Source organism: Bos indicus x Bos taurus, chromosome 2 (assembly GCF_003369695.1).
Source record: "Bos indicus x Bos taurus breed Angus x Brahman F1 hybrid chromosome 2, Bos_hybrid_MaternalHap_v2.0, whole genome shotgun sequence".
NCBI lineage: Eukaryota > Metazoa > Chordata > Mammalia > Artiodactyla > Bovidae > Bos > Bos indicus x Bos taurus.
Window position 1 is genome coordinate 39,573,431 of NC_040077.1, and position 24,773 is coordinate 39,598,203.

General features: G+C 37.8%; 1 protein-coding gene across 2 annotated transcripts in view; it reads right to left on the bottom strand.

Moving 5' to 3' along the window:
• The window catches only part of GPD2 (glycerol-3-phosphate dehydrogenase 2), a 150,244-nt gene that overhangs the window by 59,042 nt on the left and 66,429 nt on the right, over positions 1-24,773 (bottom strand). For both annotated transcript variants that reach the window (XM_027560332.1, XM_027560326.1), the window contains exons 4-6: positions 10,916-11,040; positions 9,500-9,597; positions 8,337-8,500 (exon numbers count right to left, since the gene is read on the bottom strand). In XM_027560332.1, the coding sequence (XP_027416133.1) occupies positions 8,337-8,500; positions 9,500-9,597; positions 10,916-11,040 (387 nt within the window). The remainder of the gene's footprint in view (positions 1-8,336; positions 8,501-9,499; positions 9,598-10,915; positions 11,041-24,773) is intronic.

Below are 24,773 nucleotides of genomic sequence, written 5' to 3' on the forward strand. Positions count from 1 at the left end.
ACCAGTCTGTTGTTCCGTGGCCAGTTCTAACTGTTGCTTCCTGACCTGCATACAGATTTCTCAAGAGGCAGGTCAGGTGGTCTGGTAGACTGATACATTTCAAATATATTTAGAACCATGAGTTTAATTAATAATCTAAAAAAACTCATCACATTTGGAGTATACTAGAAAACTAACTCATTATTATTGAAAACTAGCATATAAATGAAAGAATCTAGCATTTATCCAGAAATTTTATACAAAAATGCATCACAAGGTAGCCAAAAAGTTAATACTGGGAAATTATAACTATTCTAATTAATGAATGAAGTTGGAATGGCAGAGTTAGAAAAGTGCCATTTTAACCCTCTAACCTCTAATGACATACTGAAATCAATCTAGAAAATAATCATGACAAAAAGGCAAGAAGACCAGTGATGGAAATTCATACCACCACCTAAAAATTATTTATGACAAAACAATTTGATCCAGCCTCCTTGTAGCTAATCACTAAAGGTGTCTCACCTCCCCGCCTCCAATAAACCACACTTCCTATATTTTTTGCACTGTGGTGGCTCAGTAGTAAAGAATCCATCTGCCAAGCAGGAGACATGGGTTCGATCCCCGGGTTGGGAATATTCTCTGGAGAAGGAAATGGCAACCCACTCCAGTATTCTGACCTGGGAAATTCCATGGACAGAGGAGCCTGGTGGGCTACAGTCCATATGGCTGCAAAAGAGTTGGACACAACTTAGTGACTAAACAACAACAACCAATCTCTTAAATCTGGGATGCCTCTGTGATTCACTTTAAGTAGAATATGGTAGAAGTGACACTGTGTGACTTCTAAGGCTAAGCAGTCTTGCATTTAAGACTTGGTCTCTTGGTTCTCACTGGGGTAAGCCAGCCACCACATAAGAAGTCTGACTACGAAGAAGTCCAACTCAGCCATGTGGAAAAGCCACGATGAGAGAAAGATGTGGGACCAGCCCCCAACTGGAGTAGTCTTCTCAGCCCAGGAGCCAGACATGTAGGTAAGAAAGCTTTCAGAAGACTCCAGCCTCAGCCAGCACCTCACTGCTTATAGGAGGGGTCCCAAATGAGAAACACCCAGGTGAGCCCATCCATCCTCAAAACTCTGAGAGAGTCCATTGATATTTTGAGTCACTAAGCTTGGGTGTTGTTTCTTTTGCAGCAACAGACTAATGGGACAGGCCTAAAACCACTGTACAGGAAACACAAGGGAACTGTTAAACAAAACCATGAGGAAGGAAACAAAGGGAGGGATGGGAAACTATTAGTTAAAAAGAATGAATTGGTACACAGAAACCTTAACTAGGATTTTGTTTATTTTATGGGTTTATTTTTTAATCGGGAGCCAATTAAAGTTATGATATTATAGGTGACGTAGGATCATGATCAGACATTTGATCTTAAGGAATTACTGTTAAACATTTTAAGTGTGGCTATATTTTAAAGAAAATTCTTAACTTTAAAGCTATAGACTGAAATATCCAAGGATGAATATTTGTTATCTGGGGGCAGCAAACAGGTGGATAGATGAAACTGGGCCATGAGTTTATGTGTTGAAACTAGAAGTTCATTTTATTACTCTCATTATTTTGCATATGTCTGAAGTTTCCTTTAGTTAAAAATGCAGCTATTTGGCTATGTTTTGTTAAAGCATATAACTGACTTAAAACCTAATATAGCTGAAAGAAGACATAATGTTATAACTTTTTGTAAAGTTCTTTATGTTTAACCAAGGAATAAAATTATTTTCACATCACTGCATGTCCAAAATATTGATCTAGCTATTTAACTCTGCTTCTGAACTTCTCCTGGAAAACAGGAATCATGATTTCCATTCCAGTGTATGCTGAGTTTGATCAACTAAGACAATTTACGGGGAAAAAAATGTTTTGAAAACCATACTCTGCTACGCAAATGCAAAACATTATTGGTGGTGGAGACCACGTTTGGCCTGATATTTGGAATACATGCAGTGAGCCCTCTCAAAATCTGTAAGCTCAGAACTCTGTCCTTAATGCATTTGGATCTAATACTAGTCACAGTGCTTAGAAAACAGAACCTTCAGAAAGATTTTTTGGATGAAAGAGTAAACTGGAGGAAAGAGGGCATGGAGATTTTTGATACACTTGCTTTATCTTTGATCCTGCATCTTTTTTAAAAGCTCAATTAAGCAACAGAGTGTGAGAGAGAAGTTATCATTCTGTGACCCCACCAGAAGTAGTTGTTCAAACAACATTTGCATACATATCCTTCTACTGGTGAATTTTAGCATTGTTTTTAAGCTTTTAGATGCAGAGTTATGAATTACTATCTCAAAATGAATTACTATCTCAGTATGCTATACCTGATCAAACCTACTTTTGTGTGCTTTTGATTTTCTTAAAAAAAAACTAATTATAAGAGAATAAATTTAATATTTGATGGTATTTAATACATGATGGTCAAGTGAGCAGTAAACAATTGCAAGCTTTCCTAGGGGCTATTTTGCTCTGTCTCACCATCAGGAAGCTAAAGCATATGTTGGATGTTAGCCTGGGTGGACACAAATGTGCCCTATTTACTCAAGGTTTCCTTTGAAGCCACAATTTATAAGTTTTGTTTCTTAGGGGTACATGTCAAACTTCATTTAGCATTAGTTGGTATCCAGATACACTGAATAGCAAAAAGGCAGCATTGCGGGGCAAAATATATGACTGCTATATGAGCAATAATGTCAGTTTCATTTATGTAACTCACAAAAAACAAGAAGAGAAATACAATGGAAAAGCTGACAGGAGGAAATCAAGATAAAAATTATTCACTAAATTTATTTAAGTGTAAAACTTCATATAGACAGGGAAAATATTAAAAGTAATAGGTTTTAAATCAACATCCAAGAAGTAGATAATTTTAGAGTAAGTTCTTTTAAAAAGTGTTCTTTAACCCTTAAATTTCTTTTTTTTAACCCTTAAATTTCAAATAAATTTCAGACAATATATACTTATGTAAACATATGTGTGTGCACAATATTTTCCTTTTTCCTAAGAATGTTTTACAAATTTTCTGGAAGAATCTGCAAATTGTAAATATATATATATAAATATATATGGGGACATTTGTGGAATTGATGCTTTGCTTTAGAATATTTTTGTGAAAAGCTGAAATTTGATGGTTGATACAATATGCATAAAATTGACCCAAATAAAACAATTAAAATTTAAATAATTTTATACTTAAAAATATTTTATATTTATATTTATTAATTTATTTGAGGCTCAAAACCCTTCATGAGCAACACATTATAAACTAAATTCATAGATGTGCAGCTCAAAACTCAATAAAGCTTGTAAACTTAAGCCATCTACTTTCATAGTATTGGCTGCTTCAGTTGCACTTCGTTGTTGTTTAGTCGCTCAGCTGTGTCTGACTCTCTGTGACCCAATGGACTTGTAGCCTGCCAAGCCCCTCTGTCCATAGGATTTCCCAGACAAGGATACTGGAGTGGGTGGGTTGCCATTTCCTCCTCCAGGGGATCTTCTTGACTCAGGGATTGAACCCACGTCTCTTGCATTGGCAGGCGGGTTGCTTACCGCTGAGCCACCATGACAGTCTGGAAAGCATTTTTCAAGTATGATTGCTTACAAATGTAAGACAAGTTATCATACCATCTTCAACATATATTTTCTAAGACTCATCCGTGTTGTTCAGCTCAGCTTAGTTCATTCACTTTCAATGCTCTATTTTACTCCATTATGTGAATACACGATAGGTTACTTATTCATTTGTCTCTTGCTAGATATTTGAGTTATTTTGCTTTTTGAAGTTATTCCCAGTGCTGCAATAAACATTTTGTCCATATCTCCTGGTTGCCACATGTAAGAGTTTCTCTGCAATTTATAAAGGATGACAAATTACTAACCCAGTGGTACAAAAAGAAAAATCAAGTTGAGTATTCCAGAAGTAGAGTAAATGTCAACATATAACTCCAATATGGACATTTATTTATAAATTACATACTTGTACTATTGTACATATATATATATATATATATATAATAGCCATTTAAACCTTATGTAAAAAAAGACATTTCTAAGGAATTTGATAGAAACAGGTCTAAGCAAAAGTCCCAAAATACTCTTCCTTACCCCCAGTTGAGGTCCTGTGCAACCCAGGAGGTTCACACAACCACTTTAGGATCACCATAACAACCTCACAAGAACTGTATTAAGAAGCACAGAGACAAACTTGCATAGTGGCACAGCTATTTCATTTGTAAATCCATACTATTTGGTTGTTTATTGTATCTATTTCTGTTCTGAAGAAATCAATGTATCTGTCAGATTTAAAGTAGATAACACCCAATTATAGTTCAACAACTGTGTTTATAAAATGTAAATGAGGATTAAAGGCACCATCTTTAGGTTTGACTTATGCTCCAAAAACAAAATGAAACAAAAATGAAAACACAAGACCAAAAAAAAAAAAAAAAAGATCACCTTTGTGTTACTGGGTAATTGATTTTTCTTTCCTTTTTTTAAAGCTTTCAAACTAGATAAAATGAACACCTTAAAAGACTTGTCTTTAACCCAGGCTTTCTTTTATTAAAGTATACAATTGTGGGTACATGCCTAGAGGAATAATAGTTTGTTCCTAACAAAAGAGTCTGGATTCCACGATATGCCTTTAGCCAGAGGCATCGTTCCCCAAAGCACACAGCTAACTGCATCTCCTGCTGTACCTGTAACAATTTAATTGTATAAGTCAGCCTAGTCAAGCATCTCCAGCTCATGACTGGGAGACATGAAATTCATTGTCATTATTGTCCCTGTCATTTTGGATCATTATATCCTGCTGCAGAATTTTCCTCACTTCAGTGCATTTTTACCTCCAGGAGCCAGGGATTATAGCTGAGGTTGGGGTGGGGGCAGGACCGTGAACTACATTTACCTCGGGGGAGCCAGAGATTAAATTGGCTTTGCTCTCTCACAAGCTGAATTCATCTATTTGTATGCTGTGAGTTTTAGGCTGGAATAAAAATGAATATTCTAGTGAAACTTGGGTTTCAATTCCCCCTTTGAAACATGGCTGTAACCAACTTTTATTTACATTAGGAAAGCCAATGTAATTTCTTGTAGGTTGCTATTTTCACATGTGCATAAGGAATACTTAAGGGCATCATCGAGTATGAAATAACAGATATCTCTCTCTGTCACTGACTGGACTCTCAGAAGGAAGGATTTAAAGCTGTAATTTTGTTCTCCAGTTGCATCTTCCAGAAGCTTAATGGGGGTATCTTATGGTTTTAAATATTTAATGATTTTTAATTACATCTCATTTTCTGTGTACTGGATTGGATGAGTGAAGTTCAACTAGAATGGCAGCAAAGATCTCTAGGATCAAGCAGAGTAAAGTTGACAGAGGAAGACAAGTAAGTTTCTGAGAAAACTGGCAAATCATCCATAGCTGGCTCAAGAACCTCACAGCCTGCCAAGTCACCTGAGCCTGTCGTGCCTTAAACACTTCTTGCTGATGTGGGAAGAGTTCCAACAGTCACCAACCTATACATGGAAACCCACGATCAGTGGTAATGGCCACAGACCGGTATAGCTGGTCACTCTCTGGTAGGACGGGAAGAGGGACAGAGTAAAAACACTGGACTAGTCTCAGGCAGAAAACCAGTAAGATGACTGTATCGTTTTCTCTAACATAATATAAAAAAGAAAATATAACCTGGTAACTCAGTTGCATCTGACACTTTGGATCCCATGGACTGTAGCCTACCAGGCTCCTCTGTCTATGGCAATTCTCCAGACAAGAACACTGGACTGGAGTGGGTTGCCATGCCCTCCTCCAGGGGATCTTCCCAACCTAGGGATCGACCCAGGTCTCCCGCATTGCAGGAAGATTCTTTACCATCTGAGCCATCAGGGAAGCCCAAGAACATAGGAGTGGGTAGCCTATCCCTTCTCCAGGGGATCTTCCCGATCCAGGAATTGAACTGGGGTCTCCTGCATGGTTATGTTGTTGCTTTTGTTAAGAAAGGTTTATCTTGTAAATTACAATGTTCAGAATTCAACTGCAATGGTATATGCTAAAGTATTTTTTCCTTTCTGAAGTACTTTGGTAGCAGGATAATAATGCTATTTTTCTGGTTAAAGAGTAAGTCATCCTTTCCTTTCTCTGGGCACACATTTATTACATTTAATTCCTTTCTATATACTCCTTTCTACCTTATTTCCATGTTGTTATTTAATTTGCTCATCACACCATTAGGTTTAACAAGAGTTGCCCTACCTGTGAATACAGCTGTGAAACTGTAGAACTACACTGTTTCACGTTGCTGTTTTGTCTTGCCTCAAGCATGACATAGTTGGACCTACATCATTTCAGAACAAGATTAAAAAAGAAACTATTTCCAGTGACCAGAATGATTTTTACTTTTTCAAGACTTGGGTTTCACAATCAATTTTCAAATATCAATTTGAAATTCTTTTAAAAAATAATTTTTAAACTTTTCAGTAATCTTTGCTAAACTCATAATTTTGCAATCTGTAACAAGCTATAAAAGCCAATTGTAGATTAAAGAAATTCTCCTTCCTCTGATTTTAATATGATAATGTTTCTCCTGCATTATGTGACATAGATTTCCCTTGGTTTCTCTATGTAATCAATAAGAATCTATAATTCATAACAATATCAAACCAACATAAGACAGGACACCACAAATTCAGATATGACATCCACTAATACTCCCCCTCAAGGAGATTCAGATATGCACAAGCTAAAAAATAAAAATAACAAATAAAAGTAGTTTGTGTTCAATAGATCATGTGGTAGAGAAAATGGCCAAGTACTTGAGAGAGTTTGCATGGGAGGGATTGAAATTAAGAGGCAAAGGGCACAAACACTTCCATGGCAGGATGGACAGGGGTCCATTTGCAGAATGCCTTCTGATTCCTCCTGCACCAAAAACCTCTTTAATGTAATCACCCAACAAACTACAATGGATTAACGTTAAGGGTTTGAAGAAGGGAAAGAAAATTCACAGTTAAGATTGTCCTTTAACATGAGATTCAATCAGGGGCACCAAAAAAGTAGTTAAGTGCCCTCCTGTGGTGTTTAGATGCTGCAAGGCACTGTAAACTGCATTTTCTGGCTTTTAACGTTTGTCAAAGACCCTTAACATTTTTCTAACATTGTTGCTCCTAGCATACGTTCTTGAGTTTGTCCCCATTGCCCCATCTTCATGTATACATTTCACATTCATACATGAAAGCCTGACAGATAGCTAAATTGATTCAGAAACCTAACGTTGAGGAGAAACAAAGGGGGTAGCCTAAAAGATATCCTGTATTATGAAGTATAAATATCAAAGTCTCCTGAAAAAAGAAAAAAAAGAAAATATTTCTTCATACTAAGAGTTTAGATATCTAACACTAAATACATAAGATCACATAGTGGGATTTTAAAAACTCACTGAGCTATGGGGCCTAAGCTATCCTTTGTGTCACAAAATTTCTAAGACTTTTTGAATGTGTACAGTTATCTGTGTCCAGCTATTTATTTATAAACAGAAATTCCTGGACAATTTTCCAATTCCATTCTCCCTTAAGAAACGCAGTAAAATTTCACAAACAGCTTTTCCTGTGATGTTTTGTGTTGTATTGTGGTTCATCTGGAGCTATGTTAAGTGGTTAGTTCCTTCAAATAAAAGTGTACGAAACTGTACTTGTTAACACACACACAAACACAATGAATGAACACTGAACACCAGGCAAATGGGTACTAGATAATGTCACTGTTAGAAAATATCTGATAACAATAAAATAAGCATTCAAAACTGAGGGACTGAAGAAAAAAAAAAAAAACAGACTAGTTTAACAGATGCAGTGTTCGTCTACCTTCATCACATAAATTATATGTTCAAGAATTGTGTCCTGTGCAAAATATGAATATGTCCATTTCAGCCCAGAGGCATTTTTCCCTAGGCTTATAACCCCTTGAAAATAGAGGTTTCATCTAGAAAACCTAACAGATCCTCAGCTGCTTTCAACATTATAATATATTCATAAGGCAAGCGTTCACTGGCAAACACATAACAAATTAAATGGCATGAAGGTGGGGCCCAAAATGCACAATGATGGAAAACGGACCAAACCAACCATGAGATTCAAAGTCGAAGGAATATTCAAGACCGAGTGATGTTAAAAGCAAAACATTGCTTGCAGAGTGCACATGTGTGTTTGTGTATTGTGTAAGATTAGCATTAATTAGTATGCAAAACTATCTCATTAAGAATACACTGTAAGGGTCATGAGTATCCTGAAAAAACAAAAATCACGTACCATCATAGTAGACAATTGCTCCCACCAGTTTGTCCTTCTGGAGCATTGGGAAATGCTCAAGGGCTCTTGATTTGCTGAGGACATAACTGCTTTTCAGGCAATTACTTCCAGCAACCAGATCATATAGCTTGATTCCTACCCAGTAGTATGGTAACTGCCACCATCTACAGCATAAAGAGGGGAAAGGTTTCTTTACAAACGGGGTATAGAATGTCACTTTATATGATACTTTTTATTAAGAAAAACAAAGTATATCTAGAAGTGTATTGCATAAGAAACAAGAGAAGTGCCTTCCTATTCTGAGACCAGCCCAGCTGAATTACATACATAAATGAATCATCTCAAAGGCAGTGGTTCTGGACCTGACTGCATATTAGACTTTCTAGGGAGCATCAAAAACAAACATAGCTGCCTGGATCTTGTGTTCCTAGAGATCAATTGAACTAGATGAGGGCAAAGACCAGAGTGACTCTAATGTACACCCAGGGTAGAGACTCATTGGCATGAGATATCTCAAACCATCTATGACAAAATATAGACAAAAATTATAAAATCTGTTTCTAGACCCCACAACACTCATGCAGCTAACAGAGCTACATAATCCTGTATTTCCTATTATCTGTCTTCCAGTTTAAGTCAATTTGATGGATAGCTCTAACAATATTCAGAAAATTGGGTTTAATAATTTACGATTATCTGACACCTACAAACCAAATTTCAGGTTTGGTTAACTCAGAAATTTAAAATGACACAAAATGGCTTAGGGTTCGGAGTTGATATATGTCAGTTCAGATTTCGCAGCAGGATTCATTCTGGCTCTGCATTTTAGCCTGCAAATGACCCTCTTATGTTTCCCAGAGCAAATGCAGTTGTTCCTCTATATACTCTCAGAAACTGGAGTTTAAAACGACTAATTAAAAAAGCAGAACACAAGCCACTTTGCCTTCAAGATCTAGCCCTCAGAGGTGAGTTGGCAGAGAGTAATTTAGAAAAAGTCACACTTTTTAAATACAACAAAGGAAAATATTTTAAAAGGATTAAAGATTAGGACCAATTACAACTACTTTAAGAAATACACACTGAGGAACTTCTGCCATTAAAACTGGGTTGTTCTATTGGCCTCGGATAAGCAAAGAGTATATTGATGATACCAAAAGGCTTACTTGTAAATTGGAAGCATAATAGGCAATGGAGCTGATAAATGGGGAGCAATTTCCAGCAGGTTGGCACGCTCATGAAGGGCTTCTTTTACCATCCTGTACTGAAAAGCAAAACAGAGAAAATTAGTTTGGCAGTAACAGATCATAATATTTTCAGATGGCAAATAGACACCCTGCCAACTGATTGATACACAGAAACCTCTCTACCTCTGAGTGAGGATGGCTCCCTCCTAATCAAATTTCTAATAATACATCATGCTGTCAACCTGAAAGATTTTTTAGAAACCTTAACTGTATTTGCATAGGAGAAAAACATGCTGTCAGAGTTCCTAGGTGTAAGATATTTTCCTGACTTGAGTTACAAGATTATTGTAACAATTTATCTTGCATTGTCTGTATTGTCCCTTTTCTCAGCCCCCCATGATATTTTCTCATGTAAGAAATAACAGATTGTTCAAATTCATGTTAAACGTTTTCTTCTTGCCTCCACTAGCCCAAGCAGACATAGTACTTAGGAGTTGCATGGTATTTTAGAAATGATCATGAAAAAGCTTTTGTCTTTAGTTTTCATTATCCCTCTCTGAAGACCCAGCATTACTATCATAACACTAATGTTTACAAATGAGAAAACTGAGGCTCATAGAAATTGAATAAATAAGTTATAGCACATCACAAGTCATCTGATTCTAAACCCTACGCTCTTTTCTTTATGTCCATCAAGGTCCTAAACAGACATGTAAGAAAAGGGGACAGAGTCAAAATCGACAATGTCAAGTTAGTGCTGCTGTGTTTTTCATGGACGAAAAGCAGATAGGGAGTTCAGCTGGTTTTTGTTTTTTTTTTTTTACCCCCTCTGGGAAATGTCATCTTCCACACTGCCTTGGCAGTTTTCAAATGGTGGCAGACTGGACACAACCAAGTGTGACATAAAAAAAAAAAGCATGACTCAGATCATCTTTTCCTTCAGAATATGTCAGTGACAATATGCAGTGTGACTGCATTTGCAGCTAAGATCAATTTAATACTCCTTATGTATTACAACAGAGCTCCCCTGAACCTGCTTGGAAAGTAGCAATTTGGTGGCCATTGGTCAGAAAAACAAAACAAAAAACAATCACAACTGTTAAAACGTAACACATCCAAAAGTGATTTGGTAAATCTGCTACTTTGACATGTCTGTGTAGAAAAGGACCCTGGTTACTCATGAACCTGTTGCTACAGGAAAAAACAACAACTACAAAAAAAACCTGACACACCTCTCCTGAAAGACACTCCAGCAGAATACACTAAATAGGTATTTCCAGTAGGAAGAAATCTTAAAGGCCATTAAAAAAAAAAAAAACACCCCAAAACTGATTTAATTGGGTAGAAAAAAAGCATAGTAACAATTTTTGTTTAACAACCAGCATACACAATTACCTGCTCAATATCCAACTTCATGATAGCCTTCTGAAGATATCTCACACCACCATGGATCAATTTAGTGCTTCTGCTGCTGGTCCCCGATGAGAAATCATCTCTTTCTACAAGGGCTGTTTTTAGTCCTGTGTAACCAGAAAACCAAATTAACTTCTTAAATTACACAATTTGTATGTAATTCATTAAAGGCACTTCTCCAGGGTAGAGACAATCACAAGAAAAATTACTCTGAACATGGATAAATTTGTATTCAAAGTGCAGTACACTGTCTATATTATAATGAAGAGATTTTAGTCTCTTCCTGGGGGAAAAGTCAAACCAGAACTAGAAGCATATTAAACTGTGAATGAATCACAACTAGAAAATATTACAGTGCAATTTCATGGCAGTAATATACTCTGGTGTGTTTAGAGGGTTGAAGGGAAGACTGGCACCCATCTTTATCCATGTAAAGTTAACTCAGTATTGTTACGATGCCTTTGGGAACTGACATTTAACTCCTCACTAAAAGGGTCCAGACATGTGCCAGCCTCTCAACTTCAGTCAACTCTAATGCACATGCATGTGTGGTCAGTCAGTCATGTCTGACCTTCTGTGACCCTGTGGACTGTAGCCCACCGGGTTCCTCTGTCCATGGGGTTCTCCAGGCAAGAACCCTGGAATGGATTGCCATTACCTTCCTCCAGGGGATCTTCCTGAGCCAGGGACCAAACCTGCGTCTCTGGCATTTCCTGCATTGCCAGGCAGATTCTTTACCACTAGCGCCACCTGGAAAGCCCCAACTCTAACGCATCACCATGAATCTAGACTAGCCGTCCACATGCATTTTCCTCTTGCCAGAGTGGTGTGAGAGTGGGTGTAAGACAGGAAAAGAGATCAAAGACATCAAAACAGAAGAAAAAAAGGAGAGGATACCCTCTGATGTTGAGTTTACAGTCTAATTGAAGACATGCAAGCACAACACTGTAGAATTACAAAGAAAAATACAGGCCAGGACAAATGAACCCAGTACAGAGTACCCATGAGCAAAGACAGTAATCTTGGGAAAGGTGACGCTGAACAAGGACAAGTCATTCCAGCCTCCTTTCTCTTTGAGAATTGCAATAACTCTCTTAGGAATGAAATAAGTTTTGTTTTCTTGCAGACACACCTCTGCCTCTTCAGGATTGGGAGGACCAACAGTACTATGAGTCCCATACGCTAGTTACAGATGAAATCCAAAACTTCAAAAGACCCAAAGTATACATCAACACGAAGCCAGGAGGAATGTTCATGGCTTGGCGTACTCTTGGGGGATGAGAGAATGTCATAGAGTCCAATTACAACGAGAATATGTAACTGGAGCAGTTTGGGCTCACAGAGCTCATATAAGAGAACCTGTGCATGCATTCAACTCAGAGCCATTTATTACATTTAATACCAAAGGGTCGTTTTTATAACTTTTTAACAGTTTAAATATCGTACCCAAATGTCATCATAAAATCAGGGCAATTCCCTTGACTCAAAAGGACAAAATATTTGGAAACTGTGGAGAGAAAAGTAGAGAACTTTGATTCAAGGGCAAAACTGCTAATGCTCTAATGAACTAGCAAAATAACACAGAAATTACAGGTATAATAGATCCAGGTCACTCTTTTTAAGTATTTATGCCAGAAAAAGATCTGTAGAGTTCTAAACAATGAAAATGCTAGCAATATTTAGCTAATTTGGTACAGGATATATTAAACACACAAAAATATTTCATGTTAGTACATATTTTTGAGAGCCTAAGTGCCGGCGAAAGTGCTAGCATTAGAAATGAAATAGACATGGACCAAGCTGTTTAGTGGTTCCCAACCAAGAGAGAGGCAAGTGAACAAAAGGAAGCAAAGTTTCATGGGTGTTTCATTTGAAAATGCAGTGGACTCTTATCTTAAAGGCAGTCAAAAATTAAACTCAGAATATAAATCCCAAATTGCTTAGTGGTGATTACATTTGCAATCTCTTTAGAATGCACTGTGTTGATGAGTTCTATCAACTTTACTTAGTAAATCCAACACAGACTTCTTCTTCCAGCACTAAAATATACCACTTTTTCTTCAGTTGAAGATCAGATGAGGGAGTTGACTTTCAAATGGCATTTAAGAGCCAGATTATTTAAAACACACCTCTCTTCCAGTCTTAGAAGCAGTCGTGGCATTAAGATGCCCACACCATGAGAGGCAGGGACCTTAGACTGAGAGAGGAGAAGCAGTCTTCCATGCAGCCCCTGGCTCCCACCTGCCCAAAGGTACACACAGGCTGTGGGAGAAGATGCTTAGTCCCCAGTCAGCCTCATTTCCTAGTATGTAATCCCCCACCCTAGAGTGTGGACTGGACCTAGTGTCTTATTCTAATCAACAGAATACAGTCATGATGATGGCTGTCCACTTCCGAAGCAAGCTGTCTTGTTCTGAGTCAAAGAACCCATGGATCCCCCAGTCAATAGGTCACAAGGAATTGAGGCCTCAGTCCAATAACCTGTAAGGCTCTGAATCATGTCAACATCCATGTCAATTGCTACAAAGCACTGCAGCTTGTGAGAAACTGAGAGTCAGAGGGCCCAGGCAGATTCCTGACTCGCAGACACTGTGTAGGAAAAAAATATTCTTGTTTGAGGTCACAAAATTTGGGGGGTATTTTATGGATGGGGCTTCCTTGGTGGCTCAGATGGTAAAGACTCTGCCTGCAATGCAGGAGACCTAGGTTCGATCCCTGGGTTAGGAAGATGGTCTGGAGAAGGGAATGGCTGCCCAATCCAGTATTCTTGCCTGGAGAATTTCATGGAGACAGAGGAGCCTGGTGGGCTACAGTCCATGAGGCTCCAAAGAGTCGAACACAACTGAGTGACTAACACTTTCACTTTCTTTATGGATGACACAATTGTTGTGGTCCGGGCGCGGGTTGGAAAAGAATTTCCAGGCATGAGACAGAATGAGAGGGAAATAAAGTTTATTACAGTGGGAGACGCTGTTAGAACAGCGGGCCAGCTCAAGGGAGAATCAACATTGAACAAAGGTCCTTAGTCCACTTTTATACCCAGGGTACAAGGAGTGAGATAGGGGTCTTGTGGGTCATTTGCTGATTGGATAAGGCATGGATACTGGGTAGGGTAAGAGCAGGGCAAATAAATACCTTCTCCCTATGGGGTAGGAGGGGACACAGGTTATACTGTCCCATTAATAGTTACAACACAGGGGAGGGAAGGACGATAAGGGTCTGGTTTTTCCATTCCTACATTCCAAGACCCTCCTTGGTTCTATCTGCTCTTTTGTCCTTGGGTCACCACATTCCTCCCTCTCTTTATTTTTAGGGCCAATTCTTTGGCCCCTTTTGATACCCTGCTCATGTCTAACTATCTACTTATTTCCCTTCTCAGGCATTTGGGAACCCAGCCTCAAAGGGAAAGGGGCAATAAGTTCTCTGACTTCTTCAGGCTGTACAGGGGCGTCTGGGGCTCTGGGTTCCCTTGGCCTGGTCTCTGTCCAGGTGCATTTATGCAGACAGATGAGAGTCCATGGGATGATAAGGTGGACTTGTTTCAGCATTGTCTGGGTGTTGGTCAGGGAATATTCTTGTCGTACTACCACTTGGGGATTTGTTGTATTCTAGAAGAAACAAACTTAACAAGAAAGTTAAAGGTACATGGCCCAAAGATGAATAGAAGTAGAAAGCTGCTCAGGGGCTAGCCAGGAGAACCAGGCCCAGACAGTGGGTCATGATGTTAGTGTTTCTCTGGGTACCTGAAGGTACAAGGATTTGGGCTCATAAAATCTTTACCTAAAACATCTGACTATCTGAAGGCCAGTTCTTCTGGTTTTATTCCAGAGCACAGAGTGCCTTATTTCTGATCTCCACCCTGAACTCCTTTCAGGGGGTGTTGAAGATCAGCAGCTTGCAGTGGTCACGATGTAATCTTTGTAGAGGCAGCTGGCAAGTGCCAACTTCCAGTCAGCAGGGTCCCTTCATAGCCACATATTTAACCATGTTTTGGGGGGATTTCATGGCCACTGTAATCTGCAGTGCTGGGCAGGCTTATTCCCAGGTCTAGGGAAGATTCCATTGATAGGGCACTCAGTGTGCTGTTATTGGAACAGGCCTTGCGAGTAGCAAAAGTCTCTGGACCATACCTGTCTTACTAGCCTCTTGGTCCAGGAAAATATTCCCTCTTGTTGCTTCTTCCCATATCTAGAGTTACATTATTACAATCATTGATCATATGGAACTGCACATCAACATTTTATCACAGGCTCAGTCACACATTTAGTAATATAAGAAACAATCTTCTGAAACAAGTGACATAGAAAATAATATAGCTAGCAGTTATTAGTAACATCACAAACAAGAATTTAAGTCAAGAACTTTCCTTAGGTGTAGGCCCAGTATACCCCAGATCATCTGACTTAGTTAAATGATTATAGCCAGGTGTTAATCTCCTGGTTGTACATCATGGAGCATCTGATCTTTATCTGATGATTGCTTATTGAGATAAGCTTTAGAAACAAACTTAGAGTGTCCTTTTTAATAACTTAAGTAAATCTTTTAGCAGTATACCATAACAACAAGGAACTATTTCAGAAGTGAGTGTTAGTAAACACTAGACATTAATTAACAAAACTAGAAACTTAGTTTAACAATTAACAAAACTTAGTATTTAGTGACATATAATTTTTTCATATTAACCTTGTAGCCAGGGAAGGCTTTAGCCCATCAAAAAATGACGTTTGTCAGGGACTGGGAAAAGTCAAGTAGTTGTCTTGGATCTCCCATAGCCCTGACTCTGATTTAACAGCTTCTGTTCACCCATTTTTAATTTTCCGATTTAGGAGTAGACTACTTTGACTGTGTGGATCACAATAAACTGTGGAAAATTCCGAAAGAGATGGGAATACCAGACCACCTGACCTGCCTCTTGAGAAACCTATATGCAGGTCAGGAAGCAACAGTTAGAATTGGACATGGAACAACAGACTGGTTCCAAACAGGAAAAGGAGTATGTAAAGGCTGTATATTGTCATCATGAGAAATGCTAGACTGGATGAAGCACAAGCTGGAATCAAGATTGCCAGGAGAAATATCAATAACCTCAGATATGCAGATGACACCACCCTTATGACAGAAAGTGAAGAAGAACTAAAGAGCCTCTTGATGAAAGTGAAAGAGGAGAGTGAAAAGTTGACTTAAAGCTCAACATTCTGAAAACTAAGATCATGGCATCCGGTCCCATCACCTCATGGCAAATAGATGGGGAAACAGTAGGAACAGTGGCTGAATTTATTTTGGGGGGCTCCAAAATCACTGCAGATGGTAACTGCAGCCATGAAATTAAAAGACGCTTGCTCCTTCTAAGAAAAGCTATGACCAACCTAGACAGCATATTAAAAAGCAGAGACATTACTTTGTCAACAAAGGTCCATCTAGTCGAGGCTATGGTTTTTCCAGTAGTCTTGTATGGATGTGAGAGTTGGACTATAAAGAAAGCTGAGCACCGAAGAATTGATGCTTTTGAACTGTGGTGTTGGAGAAGACTCTTGAGAGTCCCTAGGACTGCAAGGAGATCCAACCAGTCCATCCTAAAGGAGATCAGTCCTGGGTGTTCATTGGAAGGACTGATGTTGAAGCTGAAACTCCAATGCTTTGGCTACCTGATGCAAAGAACTGACTCATCTGAAAAGACCCTGATGCTGGGAAATATTGAAGGCGGGAGGAAAAGGGGACAACAGAGGATGAGATGGCTGGATGGCATCACCGACTCAATAGACGTGAGTTTGGGTAAACTCTGGGAGTTAGTGATGGACAGGGAGGCCTGGCGTGCTGCAGTTCATGGAGTCGCAAAGAGTCGAACACGACTGAGTGACTGAACTGAACTGATACTGATTGCCATGTTTTAAGGACATCAGGATAGCAAAAGTCTAACCACGAGAGCTTATTTTTTTGTAGAAGCAAAATGAGCTTTGTCTATGTGTACCATAATCTTAAATAATGTTTATTTACTTTACCAAAGTAACAAAAGATTTTAAAAACAAATATAAATCACTTAAAAGCAAAGAAATTCATTATGTGTTATCGAAAGCTGCATTCTAAGAAAACTTTGTTCTCTTAACACAGACAGTAGACTAAATTCCAGTCTGTTACCAGTTTACCAGATAAAAAAAATTGTTTATTGTTTAATCTTATAAGTCTTTTCCATAAATCTTGAAGTAGCAGTATTCTTGCAAAGGCATCAGAGTGAAACCATAGAAGGCATGTTTAAAATCTGATTAAATTGCAATTGGCAAGGTAGCCTGGTCATTGCTGTAATACTGAACACTTTAATATGATAACTAGAATTATAACTGACAACATTTTACCAGAACATATCAGATTTTCATGAATTTCAGATAATTTCTAGGATATCTGTATTAGTAACATCAACCATAAAATATAATCTGAGAAGATACATCACTCCTCCAACAATACTTTCCATGTAATTTAACATGTCAAATGAACTCAGGTAGTTTAATATTTCTCTTTGGGATGTTTCAGGGGCCCTCTGAAGTATCCCAAAGTTAGTTAGAAGTCAAATGATTTAGGAAGTGTTTTCAATAAATATGAAAAAGGTTTGTAACACTCAGATAGGATTATATAGATCACTGTGAAACAATATATTCACTTAGCTAAAGTTAACAAAAGATTTCAAAGGTAAACACAGAACAGATCACCTCAGAGGTAAAGAAACTTGATATCCATTATCAAAGGCAGTTCAACATCTCAAGAAAACTTGTATTTATGCACAAAACTCTTCCTTTGGGGTCCATTTTCTATAAAACCTTCTTATCACTCTCAGTACCCATTACTTTGTTCTTCCATCCTGAAACAGCCACCTGTCAGACCTACTTCCTTTTCCCCTCATAAAATGTAATTTCATTTCTCATACCTTCTTTACTGAAAACACACATCCCACTTTCCTTAAGCAACCAAGAACTGATCTTTACACTAGCATTCTATAGACTGGTGAACATAAACACCAGTGATAATTTCTAAAAAAAAATTTTTAGAGAACATCTCAGGATAGCATCAAACATTATTCATTAATAGTCCAAAATCTCTAGTTTCTCTGTAAGAGGAAGTTAGTGTTCAATAATTAATGTTTCAGAATCTTATTTTATTTGAAAATGACCTAGCTATTCAATAAACTTCCGTCACTTAGTTTAGCACAACCATAGAAATTCAGGTTACCAAAATCTAGAGAAACTGTTTTAGACAGAAATTTCTAAAGTATAATTATTCTTAATAGAGTTTATCTAAACGCTCATCTTTCATTTATATATTTTTTGAAGTCTCTTCACTAGAGGTACTTTCCTTGCTGACAAACTTGTAACAGATATAATAATATAACAATATTTAACTTATAATAAACCAAGGTACAATGAAAATACTATGCTTAATGTTAATGACTCTTAGACATGTCTATATTAGATTAGCAAACAAACATTAATACTAGATATTTAATATTGACTATTTCCCAGTTCACGTGAATTTGAAATTCTTTTAGGTTAATTCTCTTGTATTTAGAATTGTCTGATTTCTAAGCACATACTTTTCTTTAGGCCAGTTAAATTAGAACTCCTTTACAACTTCAGCAATATTATTAAAAAAAAAAAAAAAAGACACACACTGAAACATACATAAATCCAGATAGACAGACAGACAGAGATCTCATAGTTTTCCGCTTGAGATTTAAAATGTCTCTGTGATCCCACTGTTTTTTTTTTCGAAGTTCTAATTTGCCCACAGAGGATGAGATGGTTGGATGGCATCACCGATGAAATGGACATGAGTTTGAGTGGGCTCCAGGAGTTGGTGATGGACAGGGAAACCTGGCGCCATGGGGTCGCAGAGTCGGACATGACTGAGGGACTTAACTGAACTGAACTGAATTTATCCAAGGCTGAGGTCTCAGGCAACAAGGACATGGAAAAGGTTAACTTCAAGCTTTTCCTTAGGCAGGCCTTTTAACAAGCTGCTGCTGCTGCTGCTAAGTCGCTTCAGTCATGTCCGACTCTGTGCAACCCCATAGATGGCAGCCCACCAGGCTCCCCCGTCCCTGGGATTCTCCAGGCAAGAACACTGGAGTGGGTTGCCATTTCCTTCTCCAATGCATGGAAGTGAAAAGTGAAAGTGAAGTCGCTCAGTCATGTCTGACGCCTAGCGACCCCATGGACTGCAGCCTACCAGGCTCCTCCGCCCATGTGATTTTCCATGCAAGAGTACTGGAGTGGGGTGAACAAGCTAGTTGTTTTTAATTGCATATGCAAAAAGAACTGGCTTTGCAGTTTCCAAGAAAAAAATTTTACTTTAACCAGTTTTCTGCAAAGTCTAAAGAGTATCATGGCCATCCTGTGTCAAAAAGTCATCTTTCCTTTCTGTATTCAGTTTTATAGCTAAAATACAGACCAAATAGTGCTCAAATTGACTCCGATATCAGGGGCAGATCAACTGATAAAAATCTTGGATTTTCCCTTTGGTGGAAAGTGAAATCTTTGTCCCATCAGAAGAATCTGAAGGGTTAAGGGAACTTGCAGGAGTGGGGGAAGCTTGGTCCTTCCCAACTCTGAGAAGTTAGAGTAGTTAGAAGGGAATTCTGTAGGATGTTCAGGAATCGGGGAAGCTTGGTTCCCTCCCCACCTGAGAGATAAACATAGTTAGAAGGGGATTGTTTAGAATGTTAGGAGAGTTTTTGATCCTTCAGGCTTTTGAATATAAGAGAAAGACCAGGACCAAAGAGAACCTCAGAATCCTTTCCTAGAGATCATGTGGCTATGAAAGGTCAAGTATGGGTTGTCTAGGAAATCTGATGGAGAGAGACAGAGGGGGACAGGAGGCAACAGAAAGACACATGTGGCATGAGTGGCCTGAGTTCCTCGTATCTGGATTCTGACTGAGGGCCACAAAGGACTGAATGTAAGGAAATTCTGAGTCCTTTCCCTGCTTTTGGCAAAAGCTAGTGTGCCTCTGCTCTTTCATCCTTGGGTCACCACAACAATTCCCAGTGTGAACAATAACTACAGCCAAGGTGGATTTTTTTTTTTTTAATTGTGTCAGGGGAGGGATCTTGGAGAAAGACTGAGTCTAGAGGGGAGGACATGTTCAAATGGGTGGAGGGAGGTGGAAGGGAGTTATCATCAGCAGAGATCAGCTTAAGCAAAAGAGTGCAGATGACTGAAACAGCCCAATTTATGTAGGGTCTGCTTCTCACTGAGGGGCTGGAGTGCAGGGGACCATCTAGAGGACCACACAGCAGGAGTAGGGCAATATAGAGTCCACCTCACAAGGCAGAAGATGGTAACTGGAGAGTAATGTGAAGAGAGAATTTTATGGGCTGTGTTATCAGGATGGATTTTTTTTTCTTTCCCAAACTGACACAGTGTGAGGCAGGGAACTACTCTAGAAATCAGCAAGCCATCTCAGGAGGATATTTCAGGATATTTTAAGTGACAGCTAACACTTAAAAGTCTCAAAACTGCTTTTGCAAGAATTGGACATTTAGAAAAGTTACTCACATGTACTTATGTGAGAAACCCTAGTGAATACCAACAAAAGTTAAAATGGGCTTCTCTGTCAAAATAGGCTGGTTTTATCTTATTCCATTATTTCCAGTGGCATATCATCAAACTACCTACCAGAATCTCTGAAGAGAAATGATAGTGCTCCTTCCAGAGCAAAAAAAAAAAAAAAAACCCCAAAATCTCCAAACATCAAAAAACAAAAAATTTAATATCTATGAAGTTACAGCCAAATTGATAAATATTAAAGCACCATGTAACCTGAAAGTATTACCAAAATTTTTCAGAACCTCAAAACCAAGGGGGAAAAAGAGACTCTAAGAAAACACTTCAACGTTTTCAACTGCTTTTATGCTAAATGTTCTGTATTTCTCATTTTTGTTGCATGAGAACGATGGAATGAGGAAGGAGGAAAGTAATGCAAAATCAGGACATTATTAGTAGCTAGAACTGCTTCTTCCTTTGATTAGCTGATGGCAGCAAAGACAATGATCTTGCATGGTTCCACTACCTAAGGTGCTCCTTTTGTTTCACCTCTCAAAAATTCAAACTTTTTTTTCCCCACCAATCTGAAATAAAAAATTTAACTAGTTTTTTTCCCCCCAGTGTAAAGCAAGAAAGTGACGAGAGAATGCTGTTTTATCGTCTGAGAGAGAATGAACACTACTTATAAGCGACATTCAACGCTAACATTTTGGATCTTAGGTAAAGTAATTAAATTTGAAGAAGGTCAAAAATAATGCACCCAGGCTTCCAGTAACTGTGCCTGGCTGTGGATCTAAGGCACCAGGGAAGATCTTTTCTCCAAGTGGAAAGAATGAGCAGCAGTGAAGGGCTGGCCTCTGTACATTTACAATAATTTGCTAAACTTGTTCAAGATTTTATGAGGAATAGCTATTTTTTGTCTCTTTCCAGAAGTTGCTTTTTATGGAAACCAATATATTCTATCACTGCTGAGATGAACCTGAACATTTGGGAGTGGTATAATTATTCAATTTTTTGTTTTTATAATTGATTGCTCTATGTAGGTATTCAAATGAATTTCATGGTAGTGGTAAAGTATTAATATTTGGAGTGAGATTATTCTGAAACTCTTACGCGGAATAACAAGCTTAGTTACAGCAGTAGAAAAAAGTGAACTTGAAATCTACCTTTCAGTCATCTTTACCCACCTCTGAAGTTAAAATTGTATCTTCAAGGTACAGCCAGGGATATGAATTAAACACAGCTCATTATAGATTTGCCTTTTCTACTCTGAGTGAGAATGTCTAGCTACTAGGCACCTCCAACTAAACCAACTCATGGATCAAGACAGTTGGATGAATTTAGAGGGATAATTACCATCTAAGGGGAAGAATGGTACGACATTTAACTTTCACAACATGAAACAGAACAGAAGTATATTTTAATACCTTTTACTGATTATCTTATTATACATGCAAACATGCTCAATATAATAAATGCAGAGAAGTAAAGAGAACAAAATAAAACTCTCCTGTAATCACACCATTCAGAGATAACCACAGTTGACATTTGGGTGTTTAAATGTTCACATTTTCTGTGCATGTATATAATCACATATGCACATTTTTATCAAAATAGGATTGTATAATACATTCCATTTTTTTCATTTAACATTGTTTATTGTAAACATCTCTCCATGTCAATATATATTTTTCTATAATTTCATTTCTAACATGTGAATAGTAATACATTAAATATTTACAATGATTTATTTATTCAGTTCCCTATTTCTGAACATGTGGGTTATTTCCTACCTTCAATACCACAGTACTGCAAGATTATATTTTCATTTAAACTCTCTGAATCTTTATTTCATTATAGTAAGTTTTCAGATATGGCATTATTTAACTATTTTTATATAAAAAGGGCAGAGTAATAGCTATGAAATAAATATCAGAGGCACCCAGGTAATAACACACAAATCAAAAAGTACAGACACTCTGTACATTAGTACCATAAACATAGCTATTAAAGCCATATGCCCCATGAAGGAAAAAGGATGTCATTTAAGGAAAGGGAAGTTTATCTTTCTTTAGAAAAGCTTTGGGCACTTACTTTTGGATTTCAGAAAGCCACTGAAATTAGTAAGAAAAGTGACTAACCCAAAGGCTGCGTATTTTATACGAAAGATAAATTTCTCTATAAAATAACACTTCTGTAAAGCTGTAAAGCAATCCTGGCTTGTTAATCCTCATGATCAGGATTCTATGCTTTAAGCCTAGTGTTTTCTAACAGTAAATGCTAACATTATACAGAGCTATATAACATTGGATTGGTTATTATACCTATTTCTAGTTTTATATTAGAAACAGATACACCATTAATGAAGATATTTGTTAAGTTAGAACATGTCATTAACATACTTTGTGCTCCTTACACACACACACACACACACACACACACACACACTTGATTATGGAGGCACAAGAATGTATTAAGCTATAACATTAATTATAGTTACACAGTTATACATAAATGGTTAGACAGCATCACTGACTCAATGGACATGAATTGGAGCAATCTCTGGGAGATAGTGGAGGACAGAGGAACCTGGCATGCTGCAGTCCACGGGGTCACAAAGAGACAAGACGTGACTTAGCAACTCAACAACAATAGCAATACAATTTCAGGGGAATAAGGAAGTTGCTGATGTTGCTTTCTCTTTTTACTATTTTATCATAAAACCAGCCAATGTTCAAAGAGAGAAGGACTATCCAAACAATATAAAATTATGAAAAGAGAGAATAACACACTGCTGGTTTCCTATTTACAAAATTCAGACATAACTAATTTTAACTATTAAAAACATACCATATATTCTACAAAAAACTTCCTATGCTTGTAAACCTGTGTACTTTTTTGCTTCAAAAACAAATACAATTAACAAACTCATTTTTCACAACTTGTTTTTCAATGTACAATACATTTTAGCCATTTTCCCTGTAAATACTTATAAACCTCTCTGGATAACTGAAGGGACCCAATTTATTAAACCAAACTACACTCATTTTGCTAATAAATACTCTATAAGTAAAATTTTGATCAATATGGCACTGTAAGTTTAGCTTTAAACTTTTCTCCAAACACAAGAGAAAATTTTACATACATATATTTTTACATGTATGTGTATATATACATATATGTATGTACACACACAACACACACATATTTAAGTCATGGTTGCCTCAAAAATAAACTCCTCATGAGCCACAGATGTAGTGAAACTCAGAGAGGAGTAGTTAGATCCAAGCCTATGTCTTGGTGGAATTTGGGTCTAGAAACTGACACAAGTAACCCAGATTTCAGTTCCTGAAAGGCAAGAGGTAGGGAGAGGGGAAGAAGGCAGACCAGTGCTGGAAAGCCAGGACTGAAGAAGGGGCTGCTGACCACTGCCTGCTGCTGTGGACCATCTACTGTGACATGCGCAGGAGGCAGGAAGAGGGACCCAGCCTGGAGGGGAGACCTGGGCCAGGGCACCACCAGCTGTCTGGGAGTCGGTCTGCAGGATGTCCAAGATCATGACAGGGCAGAAGCCTTGATTTGGTTCTGAGAAAAATCTCTGGGGGGACTTGAAGGAGACAGTAACTATATCTGCAGAGTTTAATGTATGGAAACAGAGAGTGATACAAAGCTGATTTAAAATGGAGAAGGAAAGAAGGAAATAAAAGGAAAACAAAACAAAAAAAAGCTGTAAGGTAAAAAACACAAACTAAAAGCACATGGCATCCAAATCAACGGAGACGGACCAAACATGCCTACTGAAACACAGATTCTATCAAACACTAAAAAATAAAGAAAAGTCCTGCTATTTGTATTTTATCATAGACATACTAAAACAAAAGGATATAGAAAAGCTAAAAATAATATATAACAAATTCTGTTATGGTATTTTTCCAGTTTCTCAGGTGCTTATTATATTTATTATATATATAATATATTGCTGTGCTTAGTCACTCAGTCACGTCTGACTCTTTGCAACCCCATGGACTATAGCCTGCAGGGCTCCCCTGTCCATGGGATTCTCCAGGAAAGAATACTGGAATGGGTTGCCATGCCCTCCTCCAGGGGATCTTCCCAACCCAGAGTCTGAATCCAGATCTTCTGCATTGCAGGCAGATTCTTTACCATCTGAGCCACCAGGGAAGTATAAAAGTATTATATTACATTATTATTAAATATATTTACATTTAATATAATATATAAATTACATTTATATTAATATCATATATTACATTTAATATAACATATATATTATATTAAACTTATACAGA